This window comes from Clarias gariepinus, chromosome 7 (genome assembly GCF_024256425.1).
Source record: "Clarias gariepinus isolate MV-2021 ecotype Netherlands chromosome 7, CGAR_prim_01v2, whole genome shotgun sequence".
Lineage (NCBI taxonomy): Eukaryota > Metazoa > Chordata > Actinopteri > Siluriformes > Clariidae > Clarias > Clarias gariepinus.
In genome coordinates, this window is record NC_071106.1 from 6,554,146 (window position 1) to 6,574,825 (window position 20,680).

The 20,680-nt window shown below is 36.3% G+C and overlaps 2 protein-coding genes across 2 annotated transcripts; both read right to left on the bottom strand.

Moving 5' to 3' along the window:
* Positions 1-5,649: 5,649 nt before the first annotated feature.
* On the bottom strand, positions 5,650-10,589 carry LOC128527824 (extracellular calcium-sensing receptor-like). Its single transcript, XM_053500431.1, has 6 exons — positions 10,399-10,589; positions 9,884-10,175; positions 8,954-9,739; positions 8,503-8,727; positions 8,186-8,309; positions 5,650-6,563 (listed from the first exon to the last, which is right to left on the bottom strand). Exons 1-6 carry the CDS (start codon positions 10,503-10,505, stop codon positions 5,650-5,652), a joined length of 2,448 nt encoding a protein of 815 aa, XP_053356406.1. The 5' UTR covers positions 10,506-10,589.
* Positions 10,590-13,665: 3,076 nt separating this feature from the next.
* On the bottom strand, positions 13,666-20,567 carry LOC128528168 (extracellular calcium-sensing receptor-like). The gene is made up of 3 exons (XM_053500923.1): positions 20,523-20,567; positions 14,804-14,915; positions 13,666-14,579 (listed from the first exon to the last, which is right to left on the bottom strand). The coding sequence occupies exons 1-3, from the start codon at positions 20,565-20,567 to the stop codon at positions 13,666-13,668; spliced, it is 1,071 nt and encodes a 356-aa protein (XP_053356898.1).
* Between the last annotated feature and the right edge of the window lie 113 nt (positions 20,568-20,680).

Genomic DNA, 20,680 nt, shown 5'->3' on the forward strand with positions numbered 1-20,680 from the left:
AATACCAGGTAACTGAGGATCAGTCCACAATTTGCAACCAATTGGGTTAGCTTTACATACTGTATTATTTTGCACAGTTATACAAAGAATTGACACGAAAGGCACCAACCTAAAAACAAGCTGCATGGCAACATTAGTGGCACACAACACTCTGAAGAATAAGATGGTTGAACATGCTTCTTTAAATAGCCCTCTTGCTGTGATGCTCAATAAGGGGCGTGCCCAAACATTTATTCAGTATTAAGAAGTAACTATAGTCTTTTCTTTGTCTTTCTTTTTGTCTACAGAGAGAGAGAGAGAGAGAGAGAGAGAGAGAGACAGAGGATACTATGCCAAAGTCTTAGACACAGTTTTTTAAATGCTATAAAACAAAGATGAATGATGAAATAAGAAAATTCTGTCAATGAACTAATCCAGTGGATTCTAATAAGCTCAACTCTTCAGCCCGATAGCCATACTAACTAATTAATTAGTGATGTCATCTGTTTTGTGCAGAGGTAGAAATATAATACATGGCATACATTTTCTTAATACTTTTAGCCACCACTGTTTTACAAATCATTTATTTGGCAGATCATATTTTTCTTATTTAAATTTAAGCATTCAGCACTATCCTGCCTGGTTTTAATAATGTAATGAAGGTTTTCTTATCTCAATTTTATTTGGTTAATGCAGGGCAATAATTTGACAGTGACTGCAGTCTCGACTCTTAGCTGACAGTATTGGGTGTAGTGTATCTATGCTGAAAAAAAGGTCAAAAAGGTAAAAGACATCAATTGTACATCAATTGTTGCTTCAATGCATTAAGGGGTGTGGTCCTGGTCAAGACAATCTCCTGAACTCCAAACTGAATGTCAGAATGGGAAAGAAAGGTGATTTAAGCAATTTTGAGCGTGGCATGGTTGTTGGTGCCAGACGGGCCGGTCTGAGTATTTCACCCTCGGGTTGTCCCCCTACATAATCTCTATCAAATATTATATTAAAACATTAATTCATAGGTTTATGATTTACAAATCACAAATTACACCCAACAAATTTAATTATAAAATAAGCAATATAAAAATACGTGGCAGGGGGTGGGTTGGGGGGAGATTGGGGCATTTTAGCGCATAACCATGGCTTCTGAGTGTTTTTTTTTTTGTATGTGTTGGCCTCAAAACCCCATAGTGCCTTGTACATTAGCTTTAGCGTTTAGCTTGCAACTTAAACGAGAAAGTTAGTTCTCGCACACGGGAGAGATGCTTTGCCTTTCTGGAGCATGTTTTTTCCCCCTTGTGGTGTATTATTTTTCCTATGTAAGTATATTATTTTTCTCTTGTAAATGAGTGATTTTTTCCATTTACTTATATTATTTTTTCTCTGAAAATGTGTACTTTGTCCCGTGCACGTATATTAGTTTTATCGTGTACTTATATTACTTTTTCCTTGAAAATGTGTACTTTGTCCCTGTATGTATATTATTTTTCTCTTGTAAATGTGTGCTTTTTCCCGTGTACGTATACTAGTTTCCCTGTGTAAATATATTATTTTTCATGTGTAAGTATATTATTTTTCTCTTGTAACTGTGTGCTTTTTCCTGTGTACGTATACTAGTTTCCCTGTGTAAATATATTATTTTTCCTGTGTACGTGTATTATTTTTCCCTTGAAAATGTGTACTTTTTCCCATGTAAGTATATTGTTTTTCCCTTGTGAATGTATCATTTTCCCCCTTGTGAGTGTATTTTCTGTGTAAGTGTTTTTTAAACACTTGCATGATATTCAATTCTTTTGAGTATTTCAAATGTCACACTCATTGTTTACATGTGTATTTTAATTATTTGCCAATTTATGATACTCTTTTTCTTGAACATTCCATTTACAGTACATAGATAAAAGTTACTACTATAGTAAATAGTTGGTGGTAAAGTTTGACCTTAGGGGGCTTACAGTCCTTCTGGAAGATGTAGGTGATCATCTTTTGGACAACTTGTTAGGTCAGCAGTCTTCCGAATATCTCCCCAATAATTAAGTATGCTAATATTTTGACATACTAGATTTTTCATGGAGGTGTAAGCAGTATTCGTTTAAATGAAAACAAAAAGCTTTACTTTTTGAATAACATAAAAATTTATTTTTGGAAATGCACTATAAGTAAATGTTTGCAGAGGTGTTTGTTTTACAGTTAAAGGAGTCCTTTGCTGTAAAATGTTTAAGAACCTCTGTTTTAACTGCTGAACATATGGGATTAATGTATTCATAAATATTATGGAATATGTAGTTCGAACTGAAACAGAGATATCACTAACATCTCCAAGGCAGCATGATTTAGTTAGCAGAAAAACTTTAATGATGCTAAAATCACATACTGTATATAAGCCTGTACCCTCACACAGAGTGGAGTAACATCTGATTCTATTCAGTGTCATTTGCAGCAATGCTTTACATGCACTTTAACTGTTTTGCTAAATAATAAGCAAACTAGAAATAAATACTCAACTATAAATTACATTAAAGATTTTATTTACAAATTAATAAAATACATGTATGTATTGGTGGTGCAAGAAGGCAGAGCATCAAGGGTCCATCCTCTCCACAACAATCTACAACAGGGGAGAAATAAAGACGTGTTAATATAAGTGTCTAGTAAAAAGACTTCATGGTGTTACTATGCAGCTCCATGGCATCTCTGTAATATACATCCACATATGGATTTATAAGCAAGTTAATATCACTTCATAATGTTTGACATCGTATGACATCAGCTTGACACATGCAGGCAGACAGGCACACACACAAAATTTCATAAAATTGCAAGCTTTTAGTAATGCTGTGAATTAAAACCAATTATTTGGTTTTGCTATTAAGGATTGCTGCAAAATTTGGCCCCATCTCCACCATTCGTTAACACACACATCATGTCCATGAAGAGAAATGTGTCCCTGTCCCCTGATTAAGATGTGCTCAGTGGTGTTCCTGAAAAGAGGTAAATACTGTACTTCTGAGCACTCACCTTCTGCTCAGGATGTAAAGCTGGTGTAGAAATCAGCTGATACACAGGCAGTTGATGATTTACACACAGTTCACTGTGAGAAGAAAAACACACAATCATACATATTATAAGGAGTATAAACATATATTTAATGACTTTATAATAGAATAGATAGAACCTGAACAAAAGCCCCTTTTCTTGACTGTTAAATACATTGTGTAAGCACATAACTAACTATTCAGAAGATCTCTAGCTATGATAAAACCACTACATTATACAGCAGTATACATTATATGGCACTCAGGAGCTCCAATAAACTACATACAACAATTCGTTAACCATCTGTAACATTTAGCACATAACAGGAGCAGCTCAGGGATAATTAGCAATAGTTGCTGCTATCTTAGCTCTTTTAGTAAGCTAGCGCTTAGCATAATTATATTAGCTTGCTTATAGATTCATATTTGGACAGGCATTTTACAAAAACAATAGAGCTAACTGTTTACATCACGTATATGTGTCCAAATACACTATTAAACTAATATATATTAATAAACAAGCTAGTTTCCCCATGCTAAGCGCTAGCGGTTAGCATAGTGATATTAGCTTGCTTATAGATCCATATTTGGAAAGGCATTTTACAGAAACAATGGAGCTAACTGTTTACATCACGTATATGTGTCCAAATACACTATTAAACTAATATATATTAATGAACAAGCTAGTTTCCCCATGCTAAGCGCTAGCGGTTAGCATAGTGATATTAGCTTGCTTATAAATCCATATGTGGATGTATATTACAGAGATGCCATAAAGCTGATGGTTTACATCAGTGTTTAATGGTCTAAATAAGATGATATTCACTTTAATCATTTACCATTTACACTCGGCTCGGCATTTCTCCCAATCACTCCAATAGTATTACCACTGCTACAAAGTTATCATTAGTGCCTAAAACAGTAACATCTGATTAATTTTATATATTAAACATTACCTGTGTGTGCAGTTGAAAATTTAGTGAAAATTATAATGTTATCACGCTATAATTCACTGTATACTCCATGATGTTGAGTCCTGGAGCTGATATCCGGAAAGGTTCCAAGTTCAGTTGCGTTTTGACCCCACTCCCATAGTCCTTTGTGCATTAGCTTAAGCTTGCAAAATACGGGAGAATAAGAGTTCTCACAAGGAAAAAAAAGGAGAAAAACATATACATATATGGGAAAGACTATTTGCCCTTCTGGGCCACCGTACTTTCTGTTAATGTGTGTGTGTGTGTGAAACTTAAATAAGAGAGGATAAAGGGTTACTTTGTAAGACGAGAAGAGGGGAGGGCCTGATTCCTTCTCTCCTCTTACTTGAGCTTCACACACATACACAAACACACACACACACACACACAGAGCACCTGCGTGCATAAATGGAAACACGATCTATTTTTACTTTTTTTAAAAAGTAAAGTGCAGGTTAAATTCTTTTATTTTTACCTTAAATTTTTTATTAATTGTTTTAATGTATTCATTTTTTTGGGCTGTGGAACGAATTATTTGAGTTTCCATTATTTATCATGGTAAAATTTACTTTAGTTTGGAAGCCAGCTTCCGGAACGAATTATGTTCATATTATCATTCTTTTTGCTTCGTTCTTCTGATGGTTTTCATCTTTCTCCTTTGGTTTATATTGTTTTATGGTGTATATGACCCAACACCCAAAATACATTTAAAGCACTCCGACACAGCAAAAGGCATGCACGAAACAACCTAGATAGCACACTTCTGAAGGGCTAACGCTAAGCCAAAGTTGGCATCAGTGGTTGGCCCATTGTTATTTTGTCCATTGGCCCAATGCTGGCTCATTGGTGGGCCAAAGATTGGCTAGCCCAACATTGGCACAATGTTGGTTCAGTAGATAATAGCAAGGTTGGCCCAATGTTGGCACAACGTTGGTTCAGTAGATAATGGTGAGTTTGGAAATTGAAAATTAAACTAGACCCTTTTCTTCATTGCCAATAATACAATACAATTAAAAAAATACAATTATATCTCCAGAAATCTAATAATTAATTTTATTTGTGATAAAATTATTACAAACTAAGAAAATATATGTAACCATTATGATGATAAACTACAAAATGAACACCTAGTACAAACACTTTTCTCTCAAGTGGATGAAAATAAATTCAAAGTACCCATTGTCTCAGATAGTCTTTTATATCTTTTTTTTGTTCAAGTTTATTGGTCGATTTTATTTTCTTTCCCAATGTCACATGTATATTCCAGGGCTTAGAAAGTCTTGTCCTAGGAGCATGAGAAATCATTTCATACCTTATTTTCATATCTGACATACCTGTTTTTCGCAGAGATTTTTTCATAGAAATCTATCACAGCAAACATTGCATTAACTGGTACAGTACATTTACATGTGGTTTCCGAAGTATCATATACTGGACAGTTGAGAGCGAGAGAAAGAGAGAGAGCGAGAGAGAGAGAGAGAGAGAGAGAGAGAGAGAGAGAGAGAGGATATAGAAAGCAGAAAATAAATAGTATTTGGCTTAAATCTACTTTAACATGTTTGACTGTTAAACATTCATGGGACTCATGTAAGGGAAATTACATATTTATTTTACATATGTTTAAAGTTCTGGACCATGACATTTCCTTTGCTATTCAAGCAAAGCCCTCAAAGAGCCTTCGATGGGACTTTACCCATAAGGTGCTTCTTGGTGTTCTGTTCTGGCCTAAAAATTATTATGAAGCATTTTGGAGCAAAAATACAAATAATTAAACCAAAACTTGAAGCTAAAATTGCAAATATTTCAACAGCTACAGTGAATTTCCCAGGAGAGCTGACATAAGCTGGAATAAATGTGATCCAAACTGCACAGAATATAAGCATGCTGAATGTGATAAATTTGGCTTCATTAAAATTATCAGGTAACTTCCGAGCTAGAAAAGCCAAAATAAAGCATATGAATGCCAAGACTCCTATATATCCTAGTACAGCCCAGAATCCTATAGCTGAACCTAAGCCACATTCCAAGATAATCCTTTCCTTGTAGTGTTTTAAATTTTTAAAAGGGAAAGGAGGCGATATTTTTAACCAAAGTACACAAATAAGGACCTGTATGAGAGTGAAGACAAGAACACTAAGTCTCTGCTGTGGAGGCCCAAACCATTTCATGACATTACTGCCTGGAAGTGTAGCCCTAAAGGCCATTAACACCACTAATGTTTTTCCCAGTACACAGGAGATGCAGAGGACGAAGGTGATCCCAAATGCTGTGTGGCGCAGCATGCAGGACCACTCAGAAGGCTGACCAATGAAAGTAAGTGAACAAAGAAAGCACAGAGTTAAAGAGAAGAGCAACAGAAAACTTAGTTCAGAGTTGTTGGCCCTAACAATCGGAGAAGTCCTGTGCCTGTAAAAGATAAAACCCGCACACATTGCCAGGAAGGCCCCAACGATGGAGAATGATGTTAGGATCATACTGAGTTTGTCATCCCAGGAAAGAAACTCAACGGGCTTTGGTAGGCAGCTTTCTCTCTTGGGGTTGGGCCAAAACTCAGGAGGGCAGGTCAAACAATCCAGAGAGTCTAGAATAAGTAGAGTTATTAGATGAAGACATAACAGACATTTTAGTAGTAAAAGGTAAAGCTGTAACCAAAACTATGACTCTCTATAACAAAAACCATTCACAAGCATTGTAATTGCAACTTCTTGTTGAACTTAAGATGTCATTCAAGTCATATTACTTTATCTTACTAAATACCTTTTAATTTGTATTATTGCCACTGGCTTAAACACCATAAATTTGGTTCAACTGTTGAAACATGCAAGCACTAAAAGTCTAACAAACATTATTTCTATTTGAACATTATTGCTATACTCGGCTAGAGAGCAGTGAATAATAACAGGGATATTTATATACATGTATCTGCTGACACTTGTGTGACAAATACCATTTAGCCGATGGTTATCTTGCAAAACTAGGCTTTTTTAGAGTCCTTGTTTTATTGTTTCCTTATTTCTACTGCAAATAAAATACAATCAAAATGTGTATGATGTGTTTTTGCATAATTAAGAATCATAACTATTTTCTTGGTAATTTGAAAACACTTTTTACATTTTAGGTGAATACAGTACAGGGCTGTCCTTGGATGGAGTTATGCACTACATGGCTCTTTACAACCCTGTGACTATATGAAGTAGATCAGAATTAAATATGAAATAGTGGTCAGGACACACTTGCCATCAAATTAAAAGACTTTGATTAACCCAAAATAAAGTTTAGATGTTCTTTTAGGATTTCCCTGACATTTACTTAGTTGCATCTTACAGCTAAAGCTGTGGTCTGCAAAGAGCTTGCAAAGCATCTAAGGGATCTCCTTATTGGAAGATATTAGTCAGGGCAATAGCATAAAAGAATTTCCAAGGCATTAAATATAACATGGGACACAGTAAAGACAGTCATCAACAAGTGGAGAAATAATAGCATAGCGGTGACATTACAAGAACTGAATGTCCCTCCAAAATTGATGAAACGACAACAAAAAACTAGTCAGTGAGGCTACCAAAAGGCACCGTTAAGGTAGTATTCTTTATATCTCTGGGCTATGTGGTAGGGGTAAGAAAATCCAAGCCCAGCTAAATTTTGCTAAAACATACATCAAGTCTCCTAAAACCATGTGGAAACATGTATTATGGTCTGATAAGACGAGGATTACACATTCTGGCTATAATTCCAAAAGGTACGTAAGGCACAAAAACAACACAATATCATCCATAGAACACCATACAGCATCATCCATAGAACACCATACAAGTTTTTAGTGGCAGCAGCATTCTTTGCGGCTGTTTTTTTTTAGCTGTAAAGGCCTCTTAGTCAAGGTGGAGGGAATTATGAACAGTTTTACAGTAAATACCAGTCATTTTTAGCACAAAACCTTCAGGCATCTAAAGATGAAATAGAATTTCACCTTTCAGAACATTAACCCAAAGCATACTTCCAAACGAACAAAGCAATACCCTCACCAGAATTAGATTTAAATTTTTGGAATCCTTTGCCAGAGGCCAGTTCTGAAATTTCTCATCATGGGCTTTTTTACACTGAAATTTTAACAAGAGTGTAGTCTTTTTTGTATTTACTGTACAATGATTATGCAAATTGAGAACTAAAGCAAAAAAGTCTACAACATGTAATATAATAATGCAAAACCTGTCTTGTTACTGATCTCTCCTTCAGCACAGGGTATGCAGTCAAAACAGCAAAGAGGCCTTTGCTTCTGTACAGCTTTTCTGGTGCCTGGGGGACAGCTCTCACTGCACACAGACACTGGTACCTAGTAGAACAAAAAGGCAGAGATCTAACCTCTTGTTGGGTGCAAATGTAAATCCCACATTATACAGTATTTTACAATTCACAGCTTTGTAAACCTCACAATTACTTTACTGTTTCCATAACTTATACAAGCTATAATCGTTCTGTAAGAACCAGGAAACTTCTTTACACTCAGTGAGGTAATTATAATGTACCTCTGTCTGTCCTCCAACCCAGCTGATATTTCTGCTCATTCTGAACTCCTGTCCTCTTGGTCTGGATGAGTCATATTCTCCCACTGTAATAAAATTTAAGGTACCATCCTTTTTAAACTGCCAGTTTATTAGTTCATATACAGCTGGTGGGTCACCATTAGAATCAAATGAAACCTTATAGCCATTCTTTGTGGTGAAGTTCACTAGTTTGAGTTGACTTACAAGCTGCAGAGACAATTTTATAAAATGTCACTGGACAATGTGTGACTTTGTACACACATTTTATACGTGAGAATACATTTTATCTCAGTTAGAAGCCACAAGTACTTTTAAATAAATGACCGAATATATAAATGAACCAATATTAACACACACACACACACACACACACACACACACACATATCTTAAATCTCATGATTTTAAAACTTTTCAATTAAGCAACTTTATACCTGCCATGGTGTAAATTGCATATTCTTGTCACAATGTGTGTCATTGCAGATTAATCCATGAATGGCATGCGCTATGGCATATGTTGCTTTGTATACCATATTAGTGACACGTAACTGGGACATGTCTGAGTATGGATTTTGGAGCGTGAGAATGTCCTCACTGCCATCACATTTTCGCATACCTTCTGCAATATCTGATCGCTCTTTAAAGTAACAGGAAAATGAGCTTTCCCAAAATTCTGTTAGAAGGTCTGATTTCCCCACTTGGGTAGGAGTGAGGTCTAAAAGAAACTCACGAAGGCCTGGAATAACTGACCGGGGAACACTAAATCCTATTGCACCAGCACACATGTTATATCGCAGAAAATCAGGATCAGTAATCCATGTATCACTTCCAATCCACTGAAGTGGAGGTGGTGGTTGTCGTGCAAGTTCTTCTAAGAGAAATCTCATGTCCCCTGTGTGCATGAATGCAAGTAGAACCCGGGCTGTTGATCTGCGGATTACATTTGCTATTCTTTTCAATTTACTAGGTGACTGTGTCCGGTAATAGACCTCAGAATATTCCACACATATCCCTTCCTTTTGTGCAGCCTTTAAAAATGATGCCATTCCATTATTACCATAGTCGGTGTCACTGCGCACTGCTCCAATCCATGTCCAACCAAAATGCTTGACCATTTTTGCCAATGCACCTGCTTGATGATGGTCACTGGGTATAGTCCTAAAAAAGGCAGGATATTCGTGCTTATCACTCAGACATGCACAGGTTGCATAGTGACTCACCTAAAATTCAATTAGTGTTGGAAAATAAATAAAATAAAAAGTGATGTAAATAACAATATCCAACTTTTTTTTTTTTTTTTTAATTACTAGTCCAAAGAGGGGTGGATATATATATATATAGTAATTATAAACCATAATTTTCACCTGTGGGATTCTAAAAAGACCAAGCATTCTGGCCATACTGATTGATGGTGTTGAAGCAGAATCTCCTATGACAGCTGTTATAGCAGATTTTGAGCAGGAATTATTGCTGTGAAAAACTGGCTCAAAACCATTAGCAAACTGAAAAGCAACTTTTATAGCCATTGGCACAGTAGAACATGAATCATGTATCTGATAGCCGACTGTGATTCCAGGAAGAAGATCTGTTCTGTTGTTGATCTCATGAATGGTAAACTCCATAGCACGAGCAAAGCGCAGTTCCCTGAAATCCATGCTGTTGAGACAGAGTAAGATGAAAGAAAACAGTATAATATATAAACCACATCATAGTCTCTGCTATGTTTACATTTTAGGATAAGCACAGAATAAATTATTGTCAAAATTGAATAAGAAGGTAGTAAAAGGAAGTTGAAAATATAAATTCTGTGAAAATTCCACACAAATTTTGTATTTCTAACAAAATCCATTGGTCTGGGTTGTTCAATCAACACACAAACCTTCCAGAACATTTTAGCTGTGATGGCAGTCTGGTGTAGGTAATTTGTTCTGATATTGTGTAGTAATGAATCGTAAAAATCCCCCCGATTACAAAGTCTCCATTCATAAATAAACCAGGTTGCTGAGGAGCGGTCCATAGCTGACAGAGTATGTTAGCTTGAGATGCTGCAGGGTAGAGCACAGTTATCAACAAAAGTGGTACAAATGGCACACTACAAAAGAACCGCATAGCTGCATCTGTAGTTCTCAGCACTTTGAAAACCAGAAACCTGCTGCACAGCGCTTTTTATATTAATATTGGTATGATGCACTGGGAAGTAAAGGGTGTGGCTAGTGAAGATTGTTTAATGACACCCTACTTTATAGTGCTCAGCATAAGTGAGTACACATATACAGATTTGTCAGAAAACCTTTACTTTTCTATCAGAATTAGTGTTTTATATGGACACTATATTACAAAATACTCCCACAAATGTGGGCCATTAATTGCTAACAAGATTTGTTAATTTGCACACAGCAAAAAGTGTTTTTCTTAACATATTCATTCAAGACCATGTTGCAAAAATGAGTACACCTCAATTAAGGTCTGAGGAGAACAGTTAAATTTTAGATGACAAAATCCTAATAAACAAGAATTTAACTACAGGTGAGTTTAATTATTCATTAAACAGTTGTCTAGCAGACAGTTGATTTATAAAAGTTAACAAAGATTGCCCCTTCCCATTTCATGCTGTCTGCAATTGTAAATACCGTCGTACCGCAATAACAATTTTTTTCTCGATAAAACAACACGTCTTCTGAGAAAAGTTTGTTCAGGCGAATGGAGCGAACAGGAGATAGCGAGAACTACAATTCCCATCAGCCCAGGCGTGGCCATCATCCTTTGTGGTCTGTTGTCGCTATAGATCCAGTAACTCGCGTACTCTGTAATGATTAATTACTCTTTCCATCTTTTTTCCTTCGGCGCTAATAGCAGCCCCCGCCATTTCCGCATTACTGGATCTATAGCGACAACAGACCGCAAAGTATGATGGCCACACCTGGGCTGATGGGAATTGTAGTTCCCACTACCTCCCGTTCACTCCATTCGCCTGAACAAACTTTTCTCGGAAGACCTGTCGCTTTATAGAGTCATTTCAGTTTCTCTCTAAAAAGAAACGAGAAAGGGAAACAAAAATCCTGTCTCTGTCTGAATAAGTGAGTTAATGAGGTGAGTGTTCTCAAATACTCATTCAGCACATGGGCCAGCTGCAATAAGTAGGCTGCTATTTTAACTTTTTCTGAGTTTCCAAGAATACTAATATGAAACATTATTTATTTTACATGGTTTAATAATCTTTTGTTATTAAAATTGAAAAATTGAAGTTCCTGTTTCAAAGTTTACAGATAGATGGCTAATTTGTATGCCATTGATATGTTCAGTGTTTATGTATACTGTTTAATAAACACTTCTCACACTTTTTTCGAGTCTCTTCATTAGTTTTGTTTTTCCTGTAAATGATTCAATAAATATCGTACCGTGCCATTCATACCGAGGTATTAACATACTGTGAAGTTTTGATACTGTTCCATCCCTAGTGAAACCTACAACTTGATCAGCAAAGCTTGTACAGGGGTTGGACATTGAAACTAAAACGCCTGGTTTTAGACCACAATAATTCATTAGTATGGTGTAGAGCCTCCTTTTGCGGCCAATACAGCACCAATTCGTCTTGGGATCGACAGATACAAGTCCTGCACAGTGGCAAGAGAGATTTTGAGTCATTCTTCTTGCAGAATAGTGGCCGGGTCACAAACACTCCAAAGTGGCTCAATAATATATAGATCTGTTGACTGTGCAGGCCATGGGAGATATTCAACTTTACTTTCATGTTCTTTAAACCACGCTGTCACCATTATCATCCTGATACACAGCACCGCCTTCAGGATACAATGTTTGAACCATTGGGTGCACATCGTCCTCCAGAATGGTTCGGTAGTACTTGGCAGTGACGTGCCCATCTAGCACATATTGGTAGTATTGGGCCTAGGGAATGCCATGATATTGCAGCCCAAACTATCACTGATCCACCCCAATGCTTCACTGTGGACATGCAACAGTGTGGGTGGTACACTTCTTTGGGGCTTCTCCACACTGTAACTTTCCCAGATGTGGGAAAGACAGTAACGGTGGACTCACCAGTGAACAATACATGTTTAACATTGTCCACCAAGATTTTCTCTGCTGGCATCATTGAAACTGATATTTAGCATTGGCACGAGTGACCTAAGTTTTGGCAATAGCAGCCCGTCTATGAACATTGACCCTGTGGAGCTCCCGATGAACAGGTTTGGTGGAAACAGGAGAATTGAGGAGCATATTTAATTCTGCAGTTAGTTGGGCAGCTGTGGTTTTATGATTTTTTAATACAATCCAGGTTAGTACCTGGACATCCCTTTCAGACAGCTTCCTCTTGCATTCACAGTTACTCCTGTTGGATGTGATTCATCCTTCTTGGTGGTATGCTGACATTACCCTGAATTCCATGGCTCTTGATACGTCACAAAGACTTTCTGTCTTGGGCACAGTTGCGATCTGATATATCTCCAATAATGTTGTAAGCATTGCAATATTTTAAACAAAACTGTCCTATTTCTTTGCTAATTAAACCTTCACACTCTGCTCTTACTGGTGGAATGTAGTCTAATGAAACCTCCAACACTAAATTGGCCAGTGTTTCAGTTTAATTGTCTCTGAACCTATCCCCCTTGGCATATAGGAGGGTGTCACTAATGAACATACACAGACAAAAAATATACCCCATAGTACCCCAGTGGGCACTATGCATAAGTTCATCATTTTATCCCCTTTTTACCCTGACACAACCATCACTCTGGATTTAGTTAATGAAGAGGACTGAGAGAATGCCAAGAGTGTGCAAAGCTCTCCTCAAAGCAAATGGTGGCTACTGAAGAATAAAAAAAAAAAAAACATACTCTAGGTTACATATATAATTCCATATTTGTTCTGTCATAATTTTAGTGTCTTCGATACAAATAATATATACTGTGTATAATGTTTAACAACAATCTTAGCTAAAGTATCTTCTAGGATAGCGTGTATTTTAAAAAGAATAGACACAATTGTGATAATGTTTATTTAATAAGTTTTAATTTTTTAAATGGTAATAATTATCATAATGTTGTGGATATGTTAGTTATATTTGAGCATAAATGCTACTACATTTACATGTGTTTTCATTACAATGACATTTTATGTAAGAGCTTTAAAGAGCCTTCGATGGAATTTTACCCATGAGGTGCTTTTTGGTATTCTGATTTGGCCGAAAAACAATTATAAAACATTTTGGAATAAAAATACAGATAATCAAACCAAAGCTTGAAGCCAAAATAGCAAATATCTCCACAGCTACAGTGAATTTTCCAGGAGAGCTGACATAAGCTGGAATAAATGTGATCCAAACTGCACAGAATATGAGCATGCTGAATGTAATAAATTTGGCTTCATTGAAGTTATCAGGTAACTTCCTAGCTAGAAAAGCTAATATAAAACACAAAAGTGCCAAGACTCCTATATATCCTAGTACAGCCCAGAATCCTATAGCTGAACCTAAGCCGCATTCCAAGATAATCCTTTCTTTGTAGTGTTTTAAATTTTTAAAAGGGAAAGGGGGTGATATGTTTAACCAAATGACACAAATAATAACTTGTATTATACTAAAAGAAATCACACTAAATCTCTGTTGTGGAGGCCCAAACCATTTCATGACATTGCTGCCTGGAATTGTAGCCCTGAACGCCATTAGCACCACTAATGTTTTACCCAGAACACAGGAGATGCAGAGGACAAAGGTGATTCCAAAGGCTGTGTGACGCAGCATACAGGACCACTCAGAGGGCCGACCAATGAAAGTAAGTGAACAGAGGAAACAGAAAGTCAGAGAGAAGAGCAACAGAAAGCTCAGTTCAGAATTGTTGGCTCTAACAATAGGTGAGGTCCTGTGCTTATAAAATACAACACTTACACACACAGCCATGAAGGCTCCAGCGATGGAGAACATTGCCAAGATGATGCCCAGGGTTTCATTCCAGGACAAGAACTCAACAGGTTTTGGGAGGCAGCTGTCTTGCTTGACATTGGGCCAGAACTCAGGAGGACAATGCAAACAATCCAGTGAATCTACAAGGTTTAAAAAGAACCTTACACATTACATTACTTCTGCACATTACAGAAAATTAATAAATTAGATTATAACTGACCTAAAAATCTTTATTGATATATGATCTTGTCACCTCCCTACTATACAATTTTAACCAACCAAATAATATAGAGGGGAGGTATGGCACAGTTGATAGATGACATTTAGTAATTTATATACTGGGATACACAACCTGTCTCGTTACTGATCTCTCCCTCAGAACATGTTATACAGTCAAAACAGCAAACAGGCCTTTGCTTCTGTATAGCTTTCCTGGTTCCTGGAGGACAGCTCTCACTGCACACAGAAACTGGTACCTAAGAAAAAAGAGTACTTCATGTGGAAAGAGGTTTCATGTGGAAATGCGTCATATGATACAGTTGTGTTGTTGGGATGTGGGTGACAGAACACAAAATATTTTTAATCACATTTTGGTGTGACACTATTTGTCTAAATGATACTATTTGATTTAACTATCCATAACTTGTAATGTAAGCCAAATTATGTTTAATTATAGTAAATTTAATAACTTCAGTGGTAACTATGGTCCTATTGAAAAGAATGAAGGTTTATTATTATGTTGTCTGGATTTTATAAAACCATGATCCTGTTAAAAAAATATAAATAAGGTATCGCACAGATCCATAATCATGATAATATACAGTATGTTTAATTTTAGGGCTAAATCAGATTGCAGCTGTATTAAATCAATAAATAATTAATTTTTTAAATGTGTTTACAACATAACAATAAAAAACTTCTTCCTATATTCAGAAACAGTGAATTGAGGCAATACTGATGAAATGAAGGCTGTAAAATTCTGCAATTGTGACCCTAAAAAGGTTACTGATTAATTGAAATGACAATCCTCAGATTTCACAATTATTGAGGATTTTAGTAATTTCCAATCTTAACACTGACACAAATAAGAGTATTGTAGAGTATTTATAATGTACCTTCTTCTGTCCTCCAGCCCAACTGATATTTCCACATAATGTGAACTCCTGTCCTCGTGGTCTGAGTGAGTCATATTGACCTACTGTCATAAAATCTAAATTACCATCCTTATTAAATTGCCAGTTTACAAGCTCAAACACAGCTGGAGGATCTCCATTAGAATCAAATGAGACCTGTAATCCATTTCTGGTAGTAAAGTTAAGTTTCTTGAGCTGCTCAAGAACCTGCAAGCAATTAAAAAAAAATACAATTAAATACAATATTCTGTATATACAGTAAAGATAAAATTTGTATAATAAAGCTTACGAAGTTTAAATAAAAAATTATGCTAAGCTTATTATTGTACCTGCCATGGTTGAACTTTAATATTCTTGTTGCACTTTGTGTCATTACAAATAAGTTTGTGGATAGCATGTGCTAGGGCATATGTTGCTTTGTACACATTGCTAGTAATTCGCAGCTGAGATGTGTCTGTGTATGGGTTTTTTAGGGTACGAATGTCCTCACTGCCATTACATACTTGTGTGGCCTCTGTATTGTCTGTTCTTCTTTGAAGGTAACAATTGAAAGACTTTTCCCAAAATTCTGTTAACAGAGGTGATTTTATTGCTTTAGCTAGGGTTAAATCTAAAAGAAAATCACGAAGACCAGGAATAACTGAGCGAGGAACGGCAAACCCTATTGCACCAGCACATATTTTATACTGCAGAAAATCAGGATCTGCAATCCAAGTTTCAACTCCAATCCACTGAAGCAAAGTTGATGGCTGTCGTGATAGCTCTTCTAAAATAAGCCTTATGTCGGCCGATGCTATAAACGCTACTACAACTCGCGCTGTTGAACTGCGGATTACATTTACCACTCGTTCCAGCTTACTGCGTGGTTGTGTCCTTAAGAAAGCCTCAGTGTATGCCACACATATCCCTTGTATTTGGGCAGCCTTTACAAATGATGCCATTCTAGCATTTCCATAGTCTGTGTCTGTAAACACTGCTCCAATCCATGTCCAACCAAAATGCTTCACCATTTTTACGACTGCATTTGCTTGGTGTAGGTCATTAGGCATGGTTCTTAAGAAAGTAGGATACTGAGTCTTATCACTCAAACATGGGCAGGTTGCATAGTGACTCACCTGGAAATCACACAATTCAAAAAATAATAATAATTTAGTGTTTTTGTTGCTAAAACTATTAGATCACAATTAAACTATAAATCATGGAAGATGTGTAACATGTTTGAAAATTGTTTTATAAATGTAAAAAAAAAAAAATATATATATATATATAATGGTGCCCTGCATGGCAGACACAGTTAATGGGTTTCACCTCAGGAATTCCAAAAAGACTGAGAACCCTGGCTATGCTTGATGATTGTGTGGAAGTAGAATCTCCTATGACAGCTGTTGCAGCAGTTTCTGAAGATTCTGAACAGGAATTAGTGTACTTAAAAACTGGCTCAAAACCACTGGCAAATTGCAAAGCAATTTTTACTGCCATAGGTACAGTGAAGCATGAATCATATATCTGATATCCTAATTTGATCCCTGGAAGAATATCTGTCCTGTTGTTGATCTCATAGATAGCAAACTCCAGAGCACGGGCAAAGCGCAGTTCCCTAAAATCCATGCTGGTGGGACAGCGTAGACATAAATACAGTTTTTAAACATTTTCAAGTTAAACACAAAATAAATGAATAATAATGTTATAAAAACAAGTGTTATAAAAAATCTAAATTTTTTGGTTGTTCAGTCAGCACAACAACCTTCCAGTGCACTGTAGCTGCGATGGAAGCTGGGTGTAAGTAATTTGTTCTGATTTTGTGTAGTAATGAATAGTAAACATTCCTCCAATGACAAAGTCTCCATCCATAAATATAATTGGTTGCTGAGGAACAGTCCATAGCTGACAGCTGATTGTATTAACCTGACATTCTGCAGGATTGAGCACAGTTAACAAACTGTAAAATATTAGACTGAAAAAGAACTGCATAGCTGAATCTGTGGCTATAAGTACTCTGATGGCAAGAAATCTGTTTCAAAGTGCTTTAAATAGCCACCTTGATGCACCACATTTAAGGGGAGTAGTTTTGTATTTATCAATATAGAGCTAAAGAATATATCTTCTCTCTCTTTCTCTCTCTCTCTCTCTCTCTCTCTCTCTCACATACACACACACACACACATACATACTGTACATCCATACAAACATGTACACACACATGTACATACTGTACATCCATACAAACATACACACACACACACACACATACCAGTCAGTCTATAAAACCACATAACATTAAGACTACAACTTTAACTATCAATTATATACCAGCAAACTGGCAACAGGATCATTGGGACAAGTAATCCATAATCACTGGATCTGGTAATCTGATAATTCATATTAGCATATTATTACCACATCATGTTAATATGTACTGTATAATCCATGTTAAATGCACACCTTTTATTCATTTATCCATTCATACCTTCTTTTATACTGCTTGTCACTGAGGGCTGGGTGCCAATCTATCGCAGGGCGCACGCTCCCACCCACACACACACTATTGCCAATTTAGCCTCATCTGCCAATTAACCAGATCTGGACTGTGGGAGAAAACCAGTGTACCTGTATGAAGCCAACCAAGGCCAGGGAGAACATGCAATCTCAATGCACACAGACCCAAGGTTGGAATTGAACCCTTAATCCTGTAGGTGCAAGCAGTGCTACCTGCACATTTGTCATCCAAAAAAATATTTTCAATTAAAAGTTGTAATGAGTTGTGTAATCACATGTCAGGTTGATGATGGCATCAGTGCTAAAAACAATTGACGCAGATTTCCACCCTCAGCTCACATGCTCAACTTTATCCAGGTATTAATTCACACATCTGGACATATTGGGTATGTTCACATACTCTCAAAAACTTTTAAACACTCAATCTATGTAAATAATCTGTGTTGTTCTAACCAAAAATTCAAAAGATTCAAATATTCAAAGAACTTTATTAATCCTTGAGGGAAATTGCTTATATAGTTGCTTACAGTCATACACAGGAGAAAAGGTAAAGAGTAATAAATAAATTAAAATAAATAAATAAATAATAAAAAAAGAAGAAGAAGAAGAAGTAGAAAATAAATAATATAAAATCTTAGATGCAAACTTAACATAATTCTATATGCAGATATTGCACATGTGAGGAAAAAAAAAAAGGAAAGATATTGCACTAGTTATATGTGCAGTTGTATGAGTAATTCAGGGTTTGCTGGCAATTGCAGAGTGGTGTGCCCAAGAGCATTGTTAAGTAAATCCTGCACAGGTAAATTATATATTTAAATAAATTATATGTTTAAATAAATGAACTTTATGTGTTTGTAAATATTGCACAGGTAAATTATATGTGTAAACAAAATCAGAAATTGCACTTGAAAAGTGGTATGTGATTATAAAATTTTATGGTCAAAGGGACAAAAGATCTCCTGTGGCGCTCTGTAGAACACTTGGTGGTAACCAGTCTTTGGCTAAATTTCCTCTTCTGGTCAGAGAGAACATCAAATATCCTAATCCTCCAAATATGATCCATTCATAAAAAGAACTGTGTAAGAGTGCTTGTGACACACACGGGAAGATGCTCCTGTTTAAGGATAATGTGTAACACTTAAAAACGCTGGGTGGTTTTTTCTACCCAAACGCTGGGTTGCCGCTGTTGGGTCATTTTTCTGGGTTATTTACAGAGAGTTGGGTAGTTTTTGTGTAACCCAGCTGCTGGTTTAAAGTTTGGTTGGCCCCTCCCCCAAAGTTCACCGGTGTCTTCTCTTCTGAGCTTCCACACCGCTAATGACGGTTCATCCTCCTCATGCATTTAAGGGAAAATGACGTTAAATACAAGGTCTGTATACACATGTTTACTCACCTAAGTCACATATGACTGAAAAATAATCACTATATGTAACATTTATTACTGTTACTGTGTTAAGGTTACACTCAAACTTTCATGCTGGTCTAAGGTAAGATAATTTAGCTGACAATAGCTGCTATAGCTAACCCCACCTGTGTATAAAAGAAACGGCTAAGATGTGTGAGCTTTTTAGCTTTCTCTGTAGAATGTTTGCAGGGTGTACGAAGATGGTGAAGTGATGAATGAACTTTAAACTGTTAATTTCTTTCTTTCTAAGGTTGAAACCAACATGGTGGAATACCTCCAGCAGGCTGAAGTGTCAAGGCCATACCCTTACATCCTGACGTTGGGAGATAATGATCAGCGTTGCTCTCAGTAATGTTGCTACTGTATGAAACAGCAAGGCCTACCTAAAAAGTCATAGACAGTGTTTGTATGTTAAAATGACACCAGGGTTGGATAGTTTTGTTTTGCAGAAAAGATATCTGAAGTCACAGAGATCCTGCTCTGTAGAAGCTGCCTCAGTCTATTTGTGCAATTACTCCATTCTGCCCTTGTTAGTAATAGTATAGTAATAATGTCACTGTTGATTATCTGTTCTTGTGCTTTTGAAAAATAAATGTTTTTTCAAAGAACTTTCGAAAAAACATAGGATATTGTTTATTGCAAATATGTATGGTTTGCAAAATTGGAAGTTTTTTTGTAATAGACCAGTATATCAAAGTAATTTAATTGTTTTAATAGACATGGGTAGTTTTTATTTTTACAGACGAACTGTAAAACATAAAAATAATAATAACCTATTTGTAAGATAGAATTAACCCATTCCAGTTAAAATGAACCAACATATAGGTAAAACATTTTACATTATAGTTAAATATGACCTAGCCATCTTGCTCGGTTAAACAAATAACCCATTTTGCTGGGTTAAATTTTTACATCATGTTTACATTTACATTTGTCCATGGATATGGGACAGCCCATATTATGATAGCATTCAGAATATCAGGTGACATGAAAATATCACTGCAGTATGTGTCTCCTCATCTCTCCAAGCTCTGTGTCCTGTCTACCCATTCCACTGTATCTGATCCTCCGTCCACCAGCTCCAGCATCATATCAGTTAAGGCTTTCCTGTTCACTCTCTTACCCACATCTTATCCCAAACAGTTATCATTCATTGTTAATAAAAGCGCCTGTTCGGGTTTTCTCTAATTCCTGTTTATGGATT

Bases quoted from the DNA above. Each gene is read 5' to 3' on its own strand.
- LOC128527824 (XM_053500431.1), bottom strand. From the start codon at position 10,505: ATGAATGGAGACTTTGTAATCGGGGGGATTTTTACGATTCATTACTAC. The intron at 10,176-10,398 runs GTTTGTGTGTTG...CTGTCTCAACAG, and splicing joins CAGCTAAAATGTTCTGGAAG to CATGGATTTCAGGGAACTGC. The intron at 6,564-8,185 runs GTTTTGCATTAT...TACTTATTCTAG, and splicing joins AGAGATCAGTAACAAGACAG to ACTCTCTGGATTGTTTGACC.
- LOC128528168 (XM_053500923.1), bottom strand. From the start codon at position 20,567: ATGATGCTGGAGCTGGTGGACGGAGGATCAGATACAGTGGAATGG. The intron at 14,916-20,522 runs GTAGACAGGACA...CTTTTTTCTTAG, and splicing joins GATCAGATACAGTGGAATGG to GTACCAGTTTCTGTGTGCAG. The intron at 14,580-14,803 runs GTAACGAGACAG...TAAACCTTGTAG, and splicing joins ATGTTCTGAGGGAGAGATCA to ATTCACTGGATTGTTTGCAT.